General features: G+C 46.3%; 1 protein-coding gene across 2 annotated transcripts; it reads right to left on the bottom strand.

Annotated features, from left to right (window-relative positions):
* Positions 1–1,867: 1,867 nt before the first annotated feature.
* LOC143185465 (protein SCAI) lies at positions 1,868–14,697 on the bottom strand. 2 transcript variants are annotated; one of them, XM_076388499.1, is made up of 4 exons: positions 14,415–14,697; positions 10,964–11,814; positions 5,769–6,182; positions 1,868–2,559 (listed from the first exon to the last, which is right to left on the bottom strand). In XM_076388499.1, exons 1-4 carry the CDS (start codon positions 14,606–14,608, stop codon positions 2,315–2,317), a joined length of 1,704 nt encoding a protein of 567 aa, XP_076244614.1. In that variant the 5' UTR covers positions 14,609–14,697; the 3' UTR covers positions 1,868–2,314. The 2 variants fall into 2 exon arrangements, with proteins under 2 accessions (XP_076244614.1, XP_076244618.1); XM_076388503.1 differs by having other exon boundaries at positions 1,868–2,459.
* Between the last annotated feature and the right edge of the window lie 567 nt (positions 14,698–15,264).

The raw sequence follows: 15,264 nt of genomic DNA, 5'->3' as shown, positions 1-15,264 counted from the left end.
AGAAACACTTGTTCAGGCTGTGACCTCTCCTTTCGAGAATCGACAGGATGCAGCAGTAAATATGATGAAACTGTACGTAGGGCCATTCTTTGAGCAGAAGTAAGTCGAAATAGTAAAGAATATTTTTGCTTGAACAACATTTTGTCTTGGAAAAAACTGATTCAGTATTGTTAGAATTATATAGAGTGCTTCATTTGTATGGAATTCCAACGTGGAGTCATATTCACAATTTTTTAAATGAAATTCTACGTATCTTCAGTATGCTGATTAATTGATTTTTTTAATTACAGAACTTGGATTCTGAAGATGAAATTTGGATCTAAATATTCAAGCACATATTTGAAAAATATATCAATTATTATGCATTTTTGTTAGAAAAGAAAAAACTCTTGTTACACCCTTGTTACACCCTTGTTACACCCTTTCTGTCACCCTACAGAATCATTATACAAGGCAGCAGCTTCGTAGGCATATTGAAGGCCAATATTCCCCTCCACGCTGCCATTTATTGGCACGTGTTGGCTCTTTGCCACCACTTGATAGCAGCTCCCGGCCAGATGCATTTTCTCAAGTATTTCCTGTTTTTAATAATGCACCGAAATTGCTCGTCGTGCAAATAACCATACATTGCGCAGAGAGCTCTGTTCAAAAATGTGCAAACTTTTATATGGGACGAGCAATCTTTGCCAACGTGAACAGTGCGAGTAAATGCACAGTAGTTTCTACATTACCGACAGATCTCCCCGGATTACGGACACCGAGGGACCTCGTTTCTGTTTCATTAAACCGGGGACTAGACTACTGAAGAGGTGTGTTGCTTTTTAATATCTACTTTTATGAAAATAGTTGCAATGGCGTTTAAGTTGCCCACGAAGCTGCTCCCTGGCATAAAATAGAATAAAGTACTCGTAACCTTTTGCATTCACATTTTATCTATCTAAATCTTTACATCTCAATTTTCCCCAAAACGCAGCAGTGCTCGAAGAAATCCTCTTCTATACTTTCGACTATTTGTTGCCTAAAGAATCAGTCTACCCAAGTTTCACAGTTACCGTCGCACCCTGGACGAGTGATCGAGCGATCGCCGTGAACGGAACACGAACGGAGGGTAGGTCAGAGCGATCTCGCGAGCGTGCACGTAGCCTGTATCCGAACCGAACCGCCACGCTAAAGCTTAAAGTCGTACAAAGCACCAGTGCGTACAAATCACTCATCTTCCACATGCAGAATCACAATAGTCTTTTTCATATATATATATATATCCCTTTCATACGTTAATAATATTACCATCGACGCGGTGACAGAATATATTATATATATATTTTTCAAGTATATATATATAGACTTCTTTTCTTTTTATTTTTGTGTTTCGTTACTAGTCCGTAGCAAAAAACTGGCAGCGGTGTATCCGTGTGTGTCTGTTTTTGTGTTGAATGGGTGTCCTACAGTTTTCTGTATGAACCTTGTGGTATCCCGATATTAAAACTGTATCCATAAAAGAGGATGAGATTACCTGCCCAGATATCGGGAAATCAGTAGAATATGTTCCAAATCAGACATAGTACGATCAATACAACAAGCCATAAGTCAGACAGAAGGAATCACTAGAATAAGACTCAAGTCAGACACAACGAAATCAGTAGAATGCATTCACTAATCAGACACGAAGCCCCAATTACAATTTCGTCCTATCTTAACACATAAAATCATCCCTTAAAACTCCCGATACCTGTACTTCCACACCCCATAGAAAATACTCAAGCAAACCAAAATATTAACACCCTGTGAAGAACCCCGAAGCAAGCACCAACAGAATCTCCCCAAAAACCTAACCCACCCCCTCCCTCCTCATCACCCTTCACTGGCCGTTTTCCCTGAAAACCCACCGCCCCAAAATCCACACAGAACGCCACAGAACACCCCGTACCTCCACCCGCTTCATCCCCTGTCTGTCGCGTGTACCAAGTGTCAGCGTGTACGTGTATGTATCGCGGTTACATAGAACTTGTTTCAGAGAACAGTCCCTGCTCTCTTCGTTCCTCCTTCCTCCGCGTCTCGACGCGGACAGACGCGGCGCGGCGCGGCGCCCATAAACCCTGGGCCGTGTACCCTGAGACGTCGTCGACCATGAGCCACGACAGTGGCCGCCACGCGTTCCAATCCGCGCGGAGGAGCGCGGCTCTTAGTGAGGTCTCAGCGTAACGATTTTATTGTTGCAGTTGTAGTTACAGTAATCGTAGTCATCGTAGTCGTGGGCGTACGGCGGCATCAGGGACGTCGACTCGACGGGGCCCGGGCAGGGTAGATGCCTGGGTCAGGCGAGCTCGTTGCTGTCGGGGAAGTGGTCGCGGCAGTCGAGGCAGGCGGCCAGGTCGAGCACCAGGTGGTGGAGGGTCGGGTGCTCGAGGACCTCCGCGTCCGGCAGGGGAGGATGGCAGCGGGGCCTCTGCTGTCGACCCCTGAACGACCGGTGCAGATTCAACACCACGTCGCAGAACACGTAGCGCACCAGCAACAGTCGTAGGAAATCGTCGCCGAAGAATTGCAACACGCTGGTCTCTGCCGTGGACCGTAAAACGTCGCTCGTCAGTCGAGGTTGTGATATTTTGCTCTTTTTTGGTTTTTTTTTTGTTTTTTTTTAGGTTCTTTTTTGGATTTGATTTCAATGTGATTTTCTAAGTTGATTGCGGCGTGTGAGCGATTCGCAGCCAGGTCTAGGTCGATCGGCAATCGGGAACGTCAGTTTTTTACAGTCACTCTTCAAATACCAATTATTCGCTCTTCGAATTCGACTTTGCCTCCTGCTGTTTTGCATTTTTGTATGCTGTGGGGGGACCGCGAACTTTCATACATTTATGGGAAATTTTACTAAGCAAAAACGTACAGAAAAAGGCACGGAAACGACGAAAAAATTGAAAAGAAAAATGGAAATCTTCGAGCCCTCTGAAACTCAACGCGAAGGGTTAAAATTGCCACAATGAAGATCACCCCCGATTACCAAATCCCAGCCCTGGAATGACTAACCCCAGAAGCAGCGAAGAAAACTAGAATTCCCGAAACTCAGCGTCATATTTAGCCCGACATAAATGCTGAAACGTGACGTCGACTCGGCCTCGATGCAGCAGGCGCAGAGGGGTTAAGAAACTTCTCCGCGAGATTACGTAAGCGTTGATAACCCTTGTTCCAGATACGCTCTGGGAAGGCGCGAATCTCGTCCCTCTGTCAAGGGGGTGCGAGAGGGTGGAAGGAGAGACGGAGTACGCGCGCGAAACTTTCGAAAATCGGGAGGAAACGTTCGTCCGAGTTTCCCAAGGAAATTGTTGCCATTCATCCAGCACTGACGTCCCGCGATTGCTCGTCGAGAAAGACTCTGAGATCCCAGACGCATGGCAGACAAATTTGCATATTACTGTTGCTGCTGTTATTTGCTGTTCTCTGTACACAGACCTGTTGTTCGAACTTTCCAAGAGCGAATTATCGCGTTTGCCAGCCGATATCGATGTCGGTGAGACTTCCTCGTTGCTGAACGAATTAAACCTGTCCCGAGAAGTTTGAAGGGGGCGAGGGTGGGCGCCTTACTTATACACCCCCCCTTCGTCCCCCGACTGGCTTACGTACGCTATCAGATCGTCGACAAAGGAAGCCACTCGTGACCGGTTGAAAACTCGCACGACATATCGCTGTCGCGGGTAGGAACAATAGAGGGAAGGCCCTTTGTGGCTCTAGACACTCTAGATCACGCGTCTAGGAGAGGCCAAGATTGCTAGTTCAGCGATAAACACGGGCTGGATTTAGGCCAGCTCTGTTTATCGTTGTAACGCAATCGTGGATCCCCCTTTCAGCGAGCTTCGCTGTCGATTCTTGCTTCCTAGACAGAGATCGATTTCTCTTTTGCTTTCTCTTTTGCTATCTCTTTTGCCTTTTTCTTTGTGCAAGAGGTGTCTGACGTGCACAAGAGAAACCTGTTTCGAATGCCTCTTCGATCCCCAGGGGAAATAGTTGTCTTTTATTGTTGTTGAATGGAAGTGATGTCTCTTTGGGGGATGTTAGAATCTCAATTCTTTTGGTGAGTTTCGAGTTTTTAATACTGTAAAAGGGTTAAGTAATAGCAGAAATAAAAATTTTGTCTATTTTACGCTTTGAAGCAAGAATAGAGAATTACTAATTTTGGGCAGAGAAATTCTCGATATTTCTACTGCAGTAACTTTGTTAAAAGAAATCGGAGAGAGATGAGCCTAGGCTCATTTTAAAGGGAAAAGTTTCTACTTTCACATCCCTGAATTGAACTTTTTCAGACATCTCTGTTCACTCGGCTGCAGGTCGAGAAACAGAGAGTGGTTTTTCTCAGAACATATTTCGAGTTTAGATAGCTGTGCAGAGCTTAATAAATTTTTTTGGCGATCTCTTTTTAAGCGAGATTACAACTAGAACCTTCCCCTTTCGAATGAGACCTTAACGAGCGATCTGCGATTTTTTTTCGCCGAGTTATAGCACTTCAAATGAAGTAATACTCAAGGTACACTTTGAATGAAATGGTACTCAAGGTACATTTTCTATTGAAAGTGCGATAACTCGGCGGAAAAAAATCGTAAGTCACTCGCTGAGGTCTCATTCGAAAGAGGAGGCTTCATACTTGTAATCTACTGTAAAATGAGTCCCGAGAAAAATTTATTCAAATCTGGAGAGGGGATTGAATTTGGAAAATATTTTTGGAAAAATAACCTTTCCTTTCTCGGCTTACAGCCAACTACATAAATTTTTCTGAGAAAATTCAATTCAGGGCTGATAAAGTAGAAACTTTGTTCTTTAAAATGAGACCTGGCTGACTGCCGTACGATTTTTTTTCACAAAATGACAGTAGCTCAAATATCGTCTATTTTTTGGACCTCTGAACCACTGCGCTATTCTAATGCCAGATTCCCACTTTTCATTCAAATTGCTATAACTCAGCGAAAAAAAATCGTAGGTCACTCGCTAAGGTCTCATTCGAAAGAAGAGACTTCAGGCTTGCAATCTGCTGTGGAATGACTTCAGAAAAAAATTTATTCAAGCCTGCAGAGTGGATTGAATTTGGAAAATATTTGTGGATAAACAACCTTTCCTTTTTCAGCCTGTAGCCGACTACAAAAATTTTTTTAAGAAAATTCAATTCGGGTGTTATAAAGTAGAAACTTCACCCTTTAAAATGAGACTATGCTGACTGCCGTACGATTTTTTTTCACAAAGTTACAGCAACTCAAATATCGACAATTCTCCAGTCCAAAATAAGTGAACCTTCGATTTTGTTGCGGCATATATCTTTCAAATTTCTAAAAATTTCCTCTTCACAACGCAATATCTATTCCACCATGTCCAAAATAACTCCTCGCAGACATCACCAGCCCATTCTCCCTAAACCCAAAAACCCATTTCATCTGTGACCTCTTGAAGCCCCCAAAATCCCCTCAGAACCACTTCCATTCCAGCAGCCCGTAATCTACACCCCCGAAGAGTCGGCAATAAATCTCTCGATCCGTATCGGGAGCAAGAAACCCGTTAACACAGTGGCATCCTTCGTCTCGATTTTCGTCGCCGTTGAAAAACTGGTCCCCGTCTAGTGGCAGCGGTCCTTGGAAACCGTCCCAGCCAAGAAAGTTTCACCGACACAGATCCGCCCTTCCCCTCTGACCTCTCTAGAAGCCCACCCGTCAGTTGGTCGTGATCCAATTAGAAAGCAGACTCCCCGTGGTACATGGAGATGAGAAAAACAACGGTCCCCGAATCCTTACCGCATCTGGAGCGCGTGACGAGCTGACAGGCCTCGATGAGGAATCGCTCGATGTAACGCTGGCACCGCTCCCAGTGGTGCACAGCCAGGCTACCGATGTTGCATATAAGGCAGAAGGCGGCGAGTGGGGCGTGGAGGAACAGGGTGAAAAGGCTGCCGCCGTGTCTGACGTCGCGCAGGGTCGGCGGGGTGTCCTGCGGCGACATCAGGACCATCAGAGGCTGGCCGAAGTACCGCGGGATCTGCTGGAACACGAAGCTGTTGTCCGAGTCGACCACCACGAACAGTGGCTTCCTGGTGAAGGGGTAGAGGTCACCCGGGTAGAGGCAGTGGGGCTCCTTGCCACCTGTCGGCCTCTTCCCGTGCTCCGGGTCCCTCTTGCTGCACGTCGACACGCCGCCCAGGTCGTACCCCACTGCAAGATCGCGAGGTTTATCAACATCGTGCAATTCTGGCCTCGTTGGCGAGGATGGCTGGCTGCTGGACCCCACCTTGGCTTTGTTGCGATTTCTCTGAGGAGTGGGCGGTATGGGGACAAGGGGTGTGTCTTCTTTGGGTAGGGTTTTGGGGAGATTAGAAGAAGTCAAGGGTGTCTTTTGATTTAAGTAGGGTATTCGGGGGTAGGGAGAAGTTATTTCAGAAGAAGGAATCGATTTGAATTATGTGGAAGGTGAGTTTGGGTTAGGTTTCAATTATGCCTAGGAGTAGTCTGAGTTATCTTTAGAGTAGCCATGTCATACCTGAAGATAGACAGATAATCCTAGATCCTCTTTTTACCTCATCTAGATCTCCTTAAATAATATCACAGGATTAATTACATATAGGTAGAATACAATAGAAAATACTGATGTATGATCAAATGTTCTATCTCTATTTTTCTTCGATTATTTTATCAAGAGTCCATTGCCTACAGCGAATACTCGATTCTCAAAATCGGTGCCAGTCCCAAAGCAACAAACACGATACGAAATTACAATGTCGCCGGTGAGCAGATTCGCGCGCAAATAAATCTTGTAAGGATGACGCGAGCGATTTTGGTAGCTCTCCAAATCGGAGCGGCTAGCGCCGTCTCCGAAAACTGACACGCTCCGATGGGCTTCTCATTGTTTCGACGAAACGAACCTCGGCTTTCGGCTCGTCCGAGCGTGACACCGATGCGACTGATCGCTGTTTATAGGAATGCCCAGAATCGAAAATGGACCTATCGGAAGAAGAATGTGAACTCCTCTCTTTAGGAAAAAAATATTGACCCAACCTGTTCTGTTAGGAGTATCGACAGAAAAGCTAGGAATAGAATAGAAGGAGGTATTACGAAATGCTATCAACTGAGAGAGAATATATTTCTTTCTAAATAGAAAATAAAAGGGCAAAATTTGTTGACTGAACTATGCATTCAGAAAGCTAAAATTAAAGATTTGGGGCTTGAAGTGTTAAAATATGTATGTTTGAAAATTTGAAGATGAAGATGCATTACGCTCGACGAACTACAATGAAGGTGGGAGACGGAGCACTGATAAATATATACGTGAAATCTCTTTCAAGGCCTCAGACAAACAACGTCCAGGCGCTCGTCCAAAGAATTGGATGGACAAGACCAAGTCTGCGAAATATCACGTTCAAAGGTGTGAAAGGGTTAATTAGGTCCACGGAGAGCGTAATAAAGAGGTCAAGTTGATGTTCAGAATGCTCCTTATACCATGCGATTCTAACATTTTAAGAATAAGTAGACCTCATTAATTTTTTTTTTTTTTTTTTTACTTAGGCTGCAAGAGTATCAGTTCTAGACAAAATTCTAGTATCATGATACTTTTTTAATTATTTACGCTTATCTCATTGTGTTATATTTTTATACAATTATTCAAACATAGTTTTGCGTTCATGTTACCCAAATGACAATAAAACAATTCAGATTTAACTTATAGCTACCTTGAACAGTGCTTTGATTGTTGTCTGACAACAGACAGACCCTTTCTACTGGCTCTTCAATCTTCTTAATTTCCTGCTACTTCAATTTTTATGCATTTCACAAGGCAACCTTCTTTTTCTTAAACTTAGAAACTGAATATATTTAATATCATCTTGTCTGATAAATGCTGTCTCTTTCTACTTGACATACAAATCACTTCAGTTCTCATTGCCCAGCTACTGAACAGCTTACAGATATTTCGCTTCAGTTTTTCTACCTCTCAATAAACATCTTTTTTTATCTCTTTTGGCAACTGCCTAGTGCCTGACCAATGCTACCTTTTTTCACTGACCTTTCGACTTTATTTCACAAACGACTTTACTCGTGGCCTTTTTCGGAAATGTGTCGCGTCCTTAACGAGGCTAAACGTTCGTTAAAGAATCTCCCACCTGGACCTCGCGAATATCGACGTCCCGTCCCGTGTTTCGATATCGATTGAAAACTTTAGAATCCAGTAGCGGGTCAGAATCTCTATCGCGGTATGACCTTGACACGGTTGCGCTACTCTACTTTCGTTGAAAGACCGTTTTCGCCTTCTCGGCTCGGTTGTAACCTTAGAGCTCTGAATAGCGGCCCCTTTTTGGTGGTCAGATAGTGAATTTTTCACCACCCTCGGCCTTCAATTCCGATTTTCTTCTTTTTTCCCCTTTCTCGAGCGCCCCTTTGTGCTAACGTTTGGCGAGCCACGTATCGCGGTGCATCGGTGGGACCAAAGGAACCCAAAATTTACGGTATTCTGGCTGAATCAGAGCTCTAAATACGTATCGTCCCTTTGTGGTCTATGATTGTTTGGGATCAGAGTAGATTCAGAAATTATTTCAATTCTGTGTGACATGAAAGATTGTTGAAAAGAAAATAAAAACTGGAAAACACATGTACAACAGTACACATCCATACTGACCCACCATGCAAACAATAAAAAACCATGATCCACAGGTAATAAAAGAACATTTAAAGGGAATTGTAAAACATTTACACAAAAGCATAGCAAAGATTGGAAGTGTTCCCAAAAAATTAATAAATTGAATGATTGAAGAGTGGAACGAAGTGGTAACGTGTAAAATGAAAGAGAGAATGGTTAGAAACGATTACTTTTGGAGAACAGATGAACGTCAATACGCACGTGGAATATTCGGAAACCATCTAAACGACCTGGATTTTCTATTTAGTTAATACAGCGGTCACCGTGATAAGAGGTCACGGCCGCGGCATGCATCTCGCTAGCGTCCTCTTGAGATGTCTTCTTTCGATTCGCGTGAAACTTTCGCGAGGATGGCCACTAATTAAAGAGGAAAACTAAAAAGGAGAAAGTACCATGCTCTTGTTCTTCCTTTTCACATCCAACACCTTGGGCTGACTTTTCAGCTCTCAAGCTATTTTTTTCTACTATATTCAAATATTCAAATATTCAAATATTCAAATATTCAAATATTCAAATATTCAAATATTCAAACTTTCAAATATTCAAATGTTTAAATATTAAAAATTCAAACTTCTCATATTTTACATGACTAAATTTTCAAGGTTTACGGTTCTGAAATTTTCAGTTCTCTATCCTCAATTCCGAGACACACTTTTGAGTCTTCTCCCTCCTTTACATAATCATCCACAGTTCTACGAAAGGGGTTTTAAGAAACAGGCACCTACCAAAAGTTGAGCGTTCGAAGGGCGATCACGAAGCCCTTGGGAATGGAAGAAAGACGATAGTCAGGCTCCCGCCTTGATCCAATTAACAACAGCTGGATCCAGCCTAGATCGCGGTTTCGAATACGCGCGCTGTGGCGAGCGCACGTAACACCGATCCGCGACACCGGCTTATCTGTTCGCTTGTTCCGATTCAGGGGGAAACCCCTCCCCAGATCGGCGGCCAAAGCGACGGATTAGCTCGACCGAGGAAACTGACCGAAAACACGGACACGCGTTCGTCTTCGGCTTCGTCGAGCGAGTGATTCGCTTTAACCGCCCATCGACGCCTGGCCTGCACCGCGATAAGTCATTTTTTTGACCCGATACTGAAGCCAATACTGGACTTCCCTCTTTTTTTGCGGTCTCTGTGAATTATTTTTGGAGATAAAGGCAATAAAGGGGTTGGAGAATGCTTTGGGGCTTTGGCGCTTTAGGGGTTGCAAAGGGAGTTGAGTATTCGGGATTTTAAGGTCTGAAGGTTTGAAGGTTTTTTAAGGGAAGCTTTTGGGTTATTTTTCGTGGCAAGTGCTTTTGGATTTTTCCTGGGGATTACGAATATTTGTTGGTGATTTGACGTTTTAGTGGCGCGGAGGGTAGTTTTGATAGGTACTCAGAGTTAGAGGAGATTGACAGTAGGTAGATGGAAGTAGAATGTGCTGCGTATTTGTCTGGCACTTGTGGAAGAGTTCCTTTTCTTAACTATATTGTAGGACTAGTAAGAGGAATATTTTTTCTATTAGAGCTGATAGGCTGATATGTACAGCAATTTTAGTGTCCAGATTTTGGTAATACTAATTTATGAATAAGTCTGATGTAAGCTGCTACTACTTCTGTTCTATGTCTGATCGAGAAATTGCTCTTCTAAAGATTTAGGAAGTTCTATCTATTCTCAATATTCACTAGCATTTTCTGCGGCCTATGAGTCTCTTGGGAACACCAAATGCAATGGCTAGATAAAGCGTTCAGCACTTCTGTTAACAGATATTCTTTGACTGAACAATAGTAAGTTAACGCAAGGAGCAACAACGCAACAGAAGCTCTCGAGCGCGCGAGAATACTATCTTCCATGGAGCTAGGACATACAGCTAGTGGTGGGCTTCGAAACGCTTTGGATCGCTTTGAGCAGGTGGCAGAAAAAGTGATCCTAGATCCCTGACATATGAAAAGCAGTGCTTGGGTCATTTTTACTCTATATTTTAATTTTTTCCTGAGTTCTTTATCATTCAGACTCTCTTACACTTGCTCAAACTTTTACAAACTAAGTCCAATGTCTCCACAATTTACCGTAACTTATGCAAACTTATTTCAATGCGCTCAAACTCCTACACAACCCTTTCTAATTCCCTAAAACCCATTTTGTACCTTTCAATTCTTTCCTAACCCTTCCTAACCCTCTCCCAAGTAACTCTAGCCACCCAAAACCCCTCAAACTCTCTGAAACCGATCCAAAAGCGTCCCAAATCCAACCCCATCCACCGCTAGCATCAGCAACAACTCAGCCAAGGCTCTAGCAAAGCAGATCAGCAATCAAACAAGATACTCACTTTCTTCTGGATGCTTGATGGTCGAGAAGCATCCGTCCGCGGACAGGTAGAGCAGCAGCGCCCCGTTCGCTGGCAGCTCCTTGAACCCGCTCGCTAGGAATACCTGTACCTGGCTGTAGGTCGGCTTGTACAACAGGTACTTGTGTGGATTGTCGCGTCTCGGCGCCCCGTTCTCCGCGCCGGGGTACGGTCCTGGCCTGAAGGGCATCCTGCCCGCCGGCGAGGCGTCGTGCAGGTGGTTGGGGTCGTCGCGGGGCTCCCTCTCGAGGGTCTGCAGCATCCTGAACATGTCCATCGACAACTCACTGAACTTCACCTGGTCGGCGCAGTTGCCGACGATCAGGATCTCCTGCAGGGATAGGCACATGGGTGGCGTACGTTCGACTGGCGGCGAGGTCTGCGGGCCCAGCCTGTGGGTCAGTATCACGGGGTTCGAGTCCGAGTGCACCACGCCCACCGCCGACTCGGCCTTCACGAACGCCTTGATCTCGTCCAGGACCAGGTTCCACTCGAGCTGGTCGTCTGGCTCGTAGGTGCTCGTGTAGTCAGCGATCTGAGCGTCCAGCTCCTGCACCAGCTCGCGGACCAGCTTCATGCGGTTCAGGAGCAGGCAGACAACGATGAAGCGGGCGTAGTACCTCAGCTTCTTCACCATCAAGTCGCTCCTGTCCTCCTTCGCCGCGCGGCTGTAGTACGCGCGACCCCTGATCGCGGCGTAGAAGGAGTAGGCCTCGTGCAGGTAGCTGGTCTCGCTCGTGCGAAGGTAGTAGTGGTAGTACAGCTGCCCGATCTTGCTTGCTATCTCGCCGATCTGCCACCTCTTCAGGCCGTACTTCGTGTCCAGTATCGTCCTGCAACAGGAGAGAAGTCAGAGGGCTGGCCGAGAGCGAAAGTGGGCTGCTTGGGGGCTGGGTTCAGACTGTTGTGTCTGGACTTTGGGGATTGGGGGTATAGGGTGGTTTGGGGTATTGTGTTTAGGAGAAAGACTCGAGTTTTTGGATAGTTTGTGTTGGGTTATTCTCGTGACAGGGTTTCAGATTTTTTTCATTTCTGGAGGGAGAAATATCCAATATAAAATTGTTTTCAAAACTGTTATACTTAGACAGTATGGATATATTAAGAACTGGCAAACATAAATTACTAGATGTAGAATAGATTACCCACTGCGAAGCGGTTTCCAAAATTCCTAACTTCAAACACATCTACGCTTAAGCTCACCATAAATCTCGCCATAAACTCATCACTCTGCCCTCATCCCCCAGAATCACTCCCCCATCCTCCTCCACATTAATCTTCCCCTAAAACCCCCTATCACCTCATAAACAAACTCTGAAAAACCCAGCTCCATAATCTCCCAACTCTATACCGAGTAAATCCTACAATAACAACCATCCCAACTGCCCCTACTGCAACAAGCTCCATCCCAGCTCTAGGTCGCCCGATCCCAGGTCACGCCTCCATCAGGGTCGCATTTCGGTTGGTTCTGTCTAGGTCAAGGTTACCATCCCAGCTTCTCCTCAAATCCCATTACCTCTCCTCTACCTCAGCCTTCAGTCTCTCAATTACCTCGCGGCGTCGATTCCCCGCTAGCTTTAGAAACGCATCTAAAACGCGACGATCCACTCGTCGCGATTGTTCCCCGCAAGAAGCCTCAAAGGGGCGACAGAAGCTGAATGCGCGCGGAGACAATGGCGACGAGGGAGGAGGGGAAAAAAAATCCAGCGATCTCCGAGTCGCGATACTTTTGAGACACGCCGGCGTCGAGTGTCGAGGAAAACTTTTCCCTCCCATTGTCTGTGCGCGCGGAACCGATCCTGGAAGAGCTTCCCCCACCGATATATTTATTAACTGGCGTGCACGTCAGTGCACGTGTACTCGGTTTAGGTGTCGCGTGAATAGCCGAGACAGACAATTGATTCTTTGTCGAGTCGCACCCGATACCACTTTGCGATCAAAGGAAAGGGACAAAGGGGGTCTGGGGCATCGCTGGCCAACAGAATCGACGGGGTAAATAAAGATACGTGGGCGACGTTCGCGCAAGAGGGCTAACGAAGTAACCGGGACGGGGTAAACGCTGAAGAAAGGGCTGTAAGGAGGGTGAAGGCTTGGAGGGAGGCTAGAAGGGGTTGGAGGGAACGGGGTGAGGTGTAAGTGTTCGAGGGACGAGGGAGGTTTCGTGGAATTACCGGAAGTAAGGGCTAGATCGAGACGTGGCATCCGGAGGATACACGAGGGCTTGGTCACGTGCTCCTTGGTGGACTGTGGCTGGAGAATACAAGGGGTGCTTTGAAAGCTTTGCGTTTTGCTATTTAGGAAAATTATACTTTTTTTGAGTTTGTTGGTGATTGTAGATTCTTGGTTCTAGGGGTGGATAGGTTTAGGTGGGACTATTATGTACCAGTAGAAGTATTTGAGAAGACTCTCATATGAGTCATTCAGAGGCCAAAGTGATTAATTTTTGAATATATTAAAATTTGGATGCCAAAGCGCTTGATTAATGCTTTAAAGAATTACTGAGAGTTTATAGGGATTTATCCAAATTCTTCTCAAAGCTTCTCAAGACTCTCTAATAATACCACTACATTTCAAAAAGCACCCCTCAGTTCAATCCCTTAATCCCCCAAAATGAAATGAAAAGAAATTTTCCATCTACATAACATTGAGTATCTTTAAAACCAAAACGGAATACCTACAATCTTACCACAGTAAAAATATTTCAGTAGAACAGGTAAACCATTACATCTAATCAGACATCTCCAAAAGCATTTTCCAAGACACTATCAACCGCCAAGGGGTTGATCCCAACTAACAAGGAACACATTCGGCGGCCCGTAATCCCAAGTACGTCGTTTTACATGGCACTCGAATGTGCCTCGAGTACCCCGCCACATCCGGCAGCGATAGAGACATGTCAGTGATCATGCAAGAGCGATCGACCAGAGGCGGGCCGCGATTCGGCACACCGACATTGAAGCTAGCGTACTATCCGAGCGTACAATTCGAGTAAGCAGACTCACCGTGAATGGGCGACAGACATCGTCGAAAGGGTGGGGGGTAGGCCCCGAAAAAAATTGGAAGAAAAAAGCAGAATCAAGGAGGAAGATAAAGTAAGCCCCTTCACTATAAATATCCCCTGTCCCACAGAGTCAGGAGCAGAGGGTCAACACGAACGAAAGAAGGTTCACTCGCGCGCACAGAAGTGTTCGTCCACTCGTCACATGGTGTCCCGAAGAAGAGAAATGGGCAGCGGGCCACGTTTCCCAGCGGAGGCGGGCTTCGCCGTCCGTCGGCGTTTTCCGGAGGAGAACGAGAGTCCTCCGTCGAGGTGGTCGAGTGGCCTCACAGGAGGACCTCGTGGCGGAAGCGAGCACAGGCGTCAGGGGCGCAGTCCCGACGATGACTCACCGACTCAGCGTCCCTCGTTACGCGCCCCTGCCTCTGTTCCACTCACCTGTGCTGCTGCTGGAACTTCCAGAGCTTCGTGTAGATGTCAAAGGTCCGCCCGAAGTAGCCCTGCCACTGCTTGTGCCCGTACTGTGGCAGATCCCGTAGCCCGTTGAACAGCTGCTTGCTCTTCTCGAGCAGGTGGCAGAACTCGAGGACGACTTTGCGCTCGTGGTCGTCCATGCCAGCCATCATGACCATCTTTTCGGTGAATCGAGATCGCGGCCACTGGCTGGACGGCCCTTCAGACGACGACGGTCGCGGTGGCCCCGCGTGATGGCGCCTGCCGATTCCGCCACCCTCTTGCGCCTCCGACTACCACCACGGCACGCCGACGATACGCGGACGACCCAATCAATACTTGCCCACCCCGCATCAGGGGGCGCAGCGTGCGTGCACGTCCACGCCACCAACCTTCGACGAGAAACACGCCGTCACGGACCGTCGCAACGGACCCGCGGGACATCTGTGCGCCCTGCTGCTAGGCTGCCTGCGCTCGGGAGCGATCGATGAGGTTCGATGGCAGGGTAACTGCTCAATACGAAGCCAGGGGATGTCACAGACGGGAAGATTACACGGGACAGACTGGACAGCTGCTGGAGCATCGTGTCTCGCGTTCTGAAATACCGACTTCTCGAGACAGCAGAGGCTCTCGAGCACGCTCTGCGATTTTCGAGCGGTGGATGTAATGATAGTAAACGAGACAATATTTCTACCGTACCGTTTAATGTACAGGGTGTCCCACTAGACTGTGCTCTTTACTTATCCCTGTAATTTCAAGTTATAAGCGAAAAGTTACCCCAGAGTGATGATATTTTAGTGAGATAAAGACATCTGACCAAAGGTCAAGCTGTCAC

Source organism: Calliopsis andreniformis, chromosome 2 (assembly GCF_051401765.1).
Source record: "Calliopsis andreniformis isolate RMS-2024a chromosome 2, iyCalAndr_principal, whole genome shotgun sequence".
NCBI classification, from domain to species: domain Eukaryota; kingdom Metazoa; phylum Arthropoda; class Insecta; order Hymenoptera; family Andrenidae; genus Calliopsis; species Calliopsis andreniformis.
This window is presented reverse-complemented; position numbering and strand designations above follow the sequence as displayed.

Bases quoted from the DNA above. Each gene is read 5' to 3' on its own strand.
- LOC143185465 (XM_076388499.1), bottom strand. From the start codon at position 14,608: ATGGTCATGATGGCTGGCATGGACGACCACGAGCGCAAAGTCGTCCTC. The intron at 6,183-10,963 runs GTGAGTATCTTG...GCGATCTTGCAG, and splicing joins CATCAAGCATCCAGAAGAAA to TGGGGTACGACCTGGGCGGC. The intron at 2,560-5,768 runs GTAAGGATTCGG...GGTCCACGGCAG, and splicing joins CGTCACGCGCTCCAGATGCG to AGACCAGCGTGTTGCAATTC.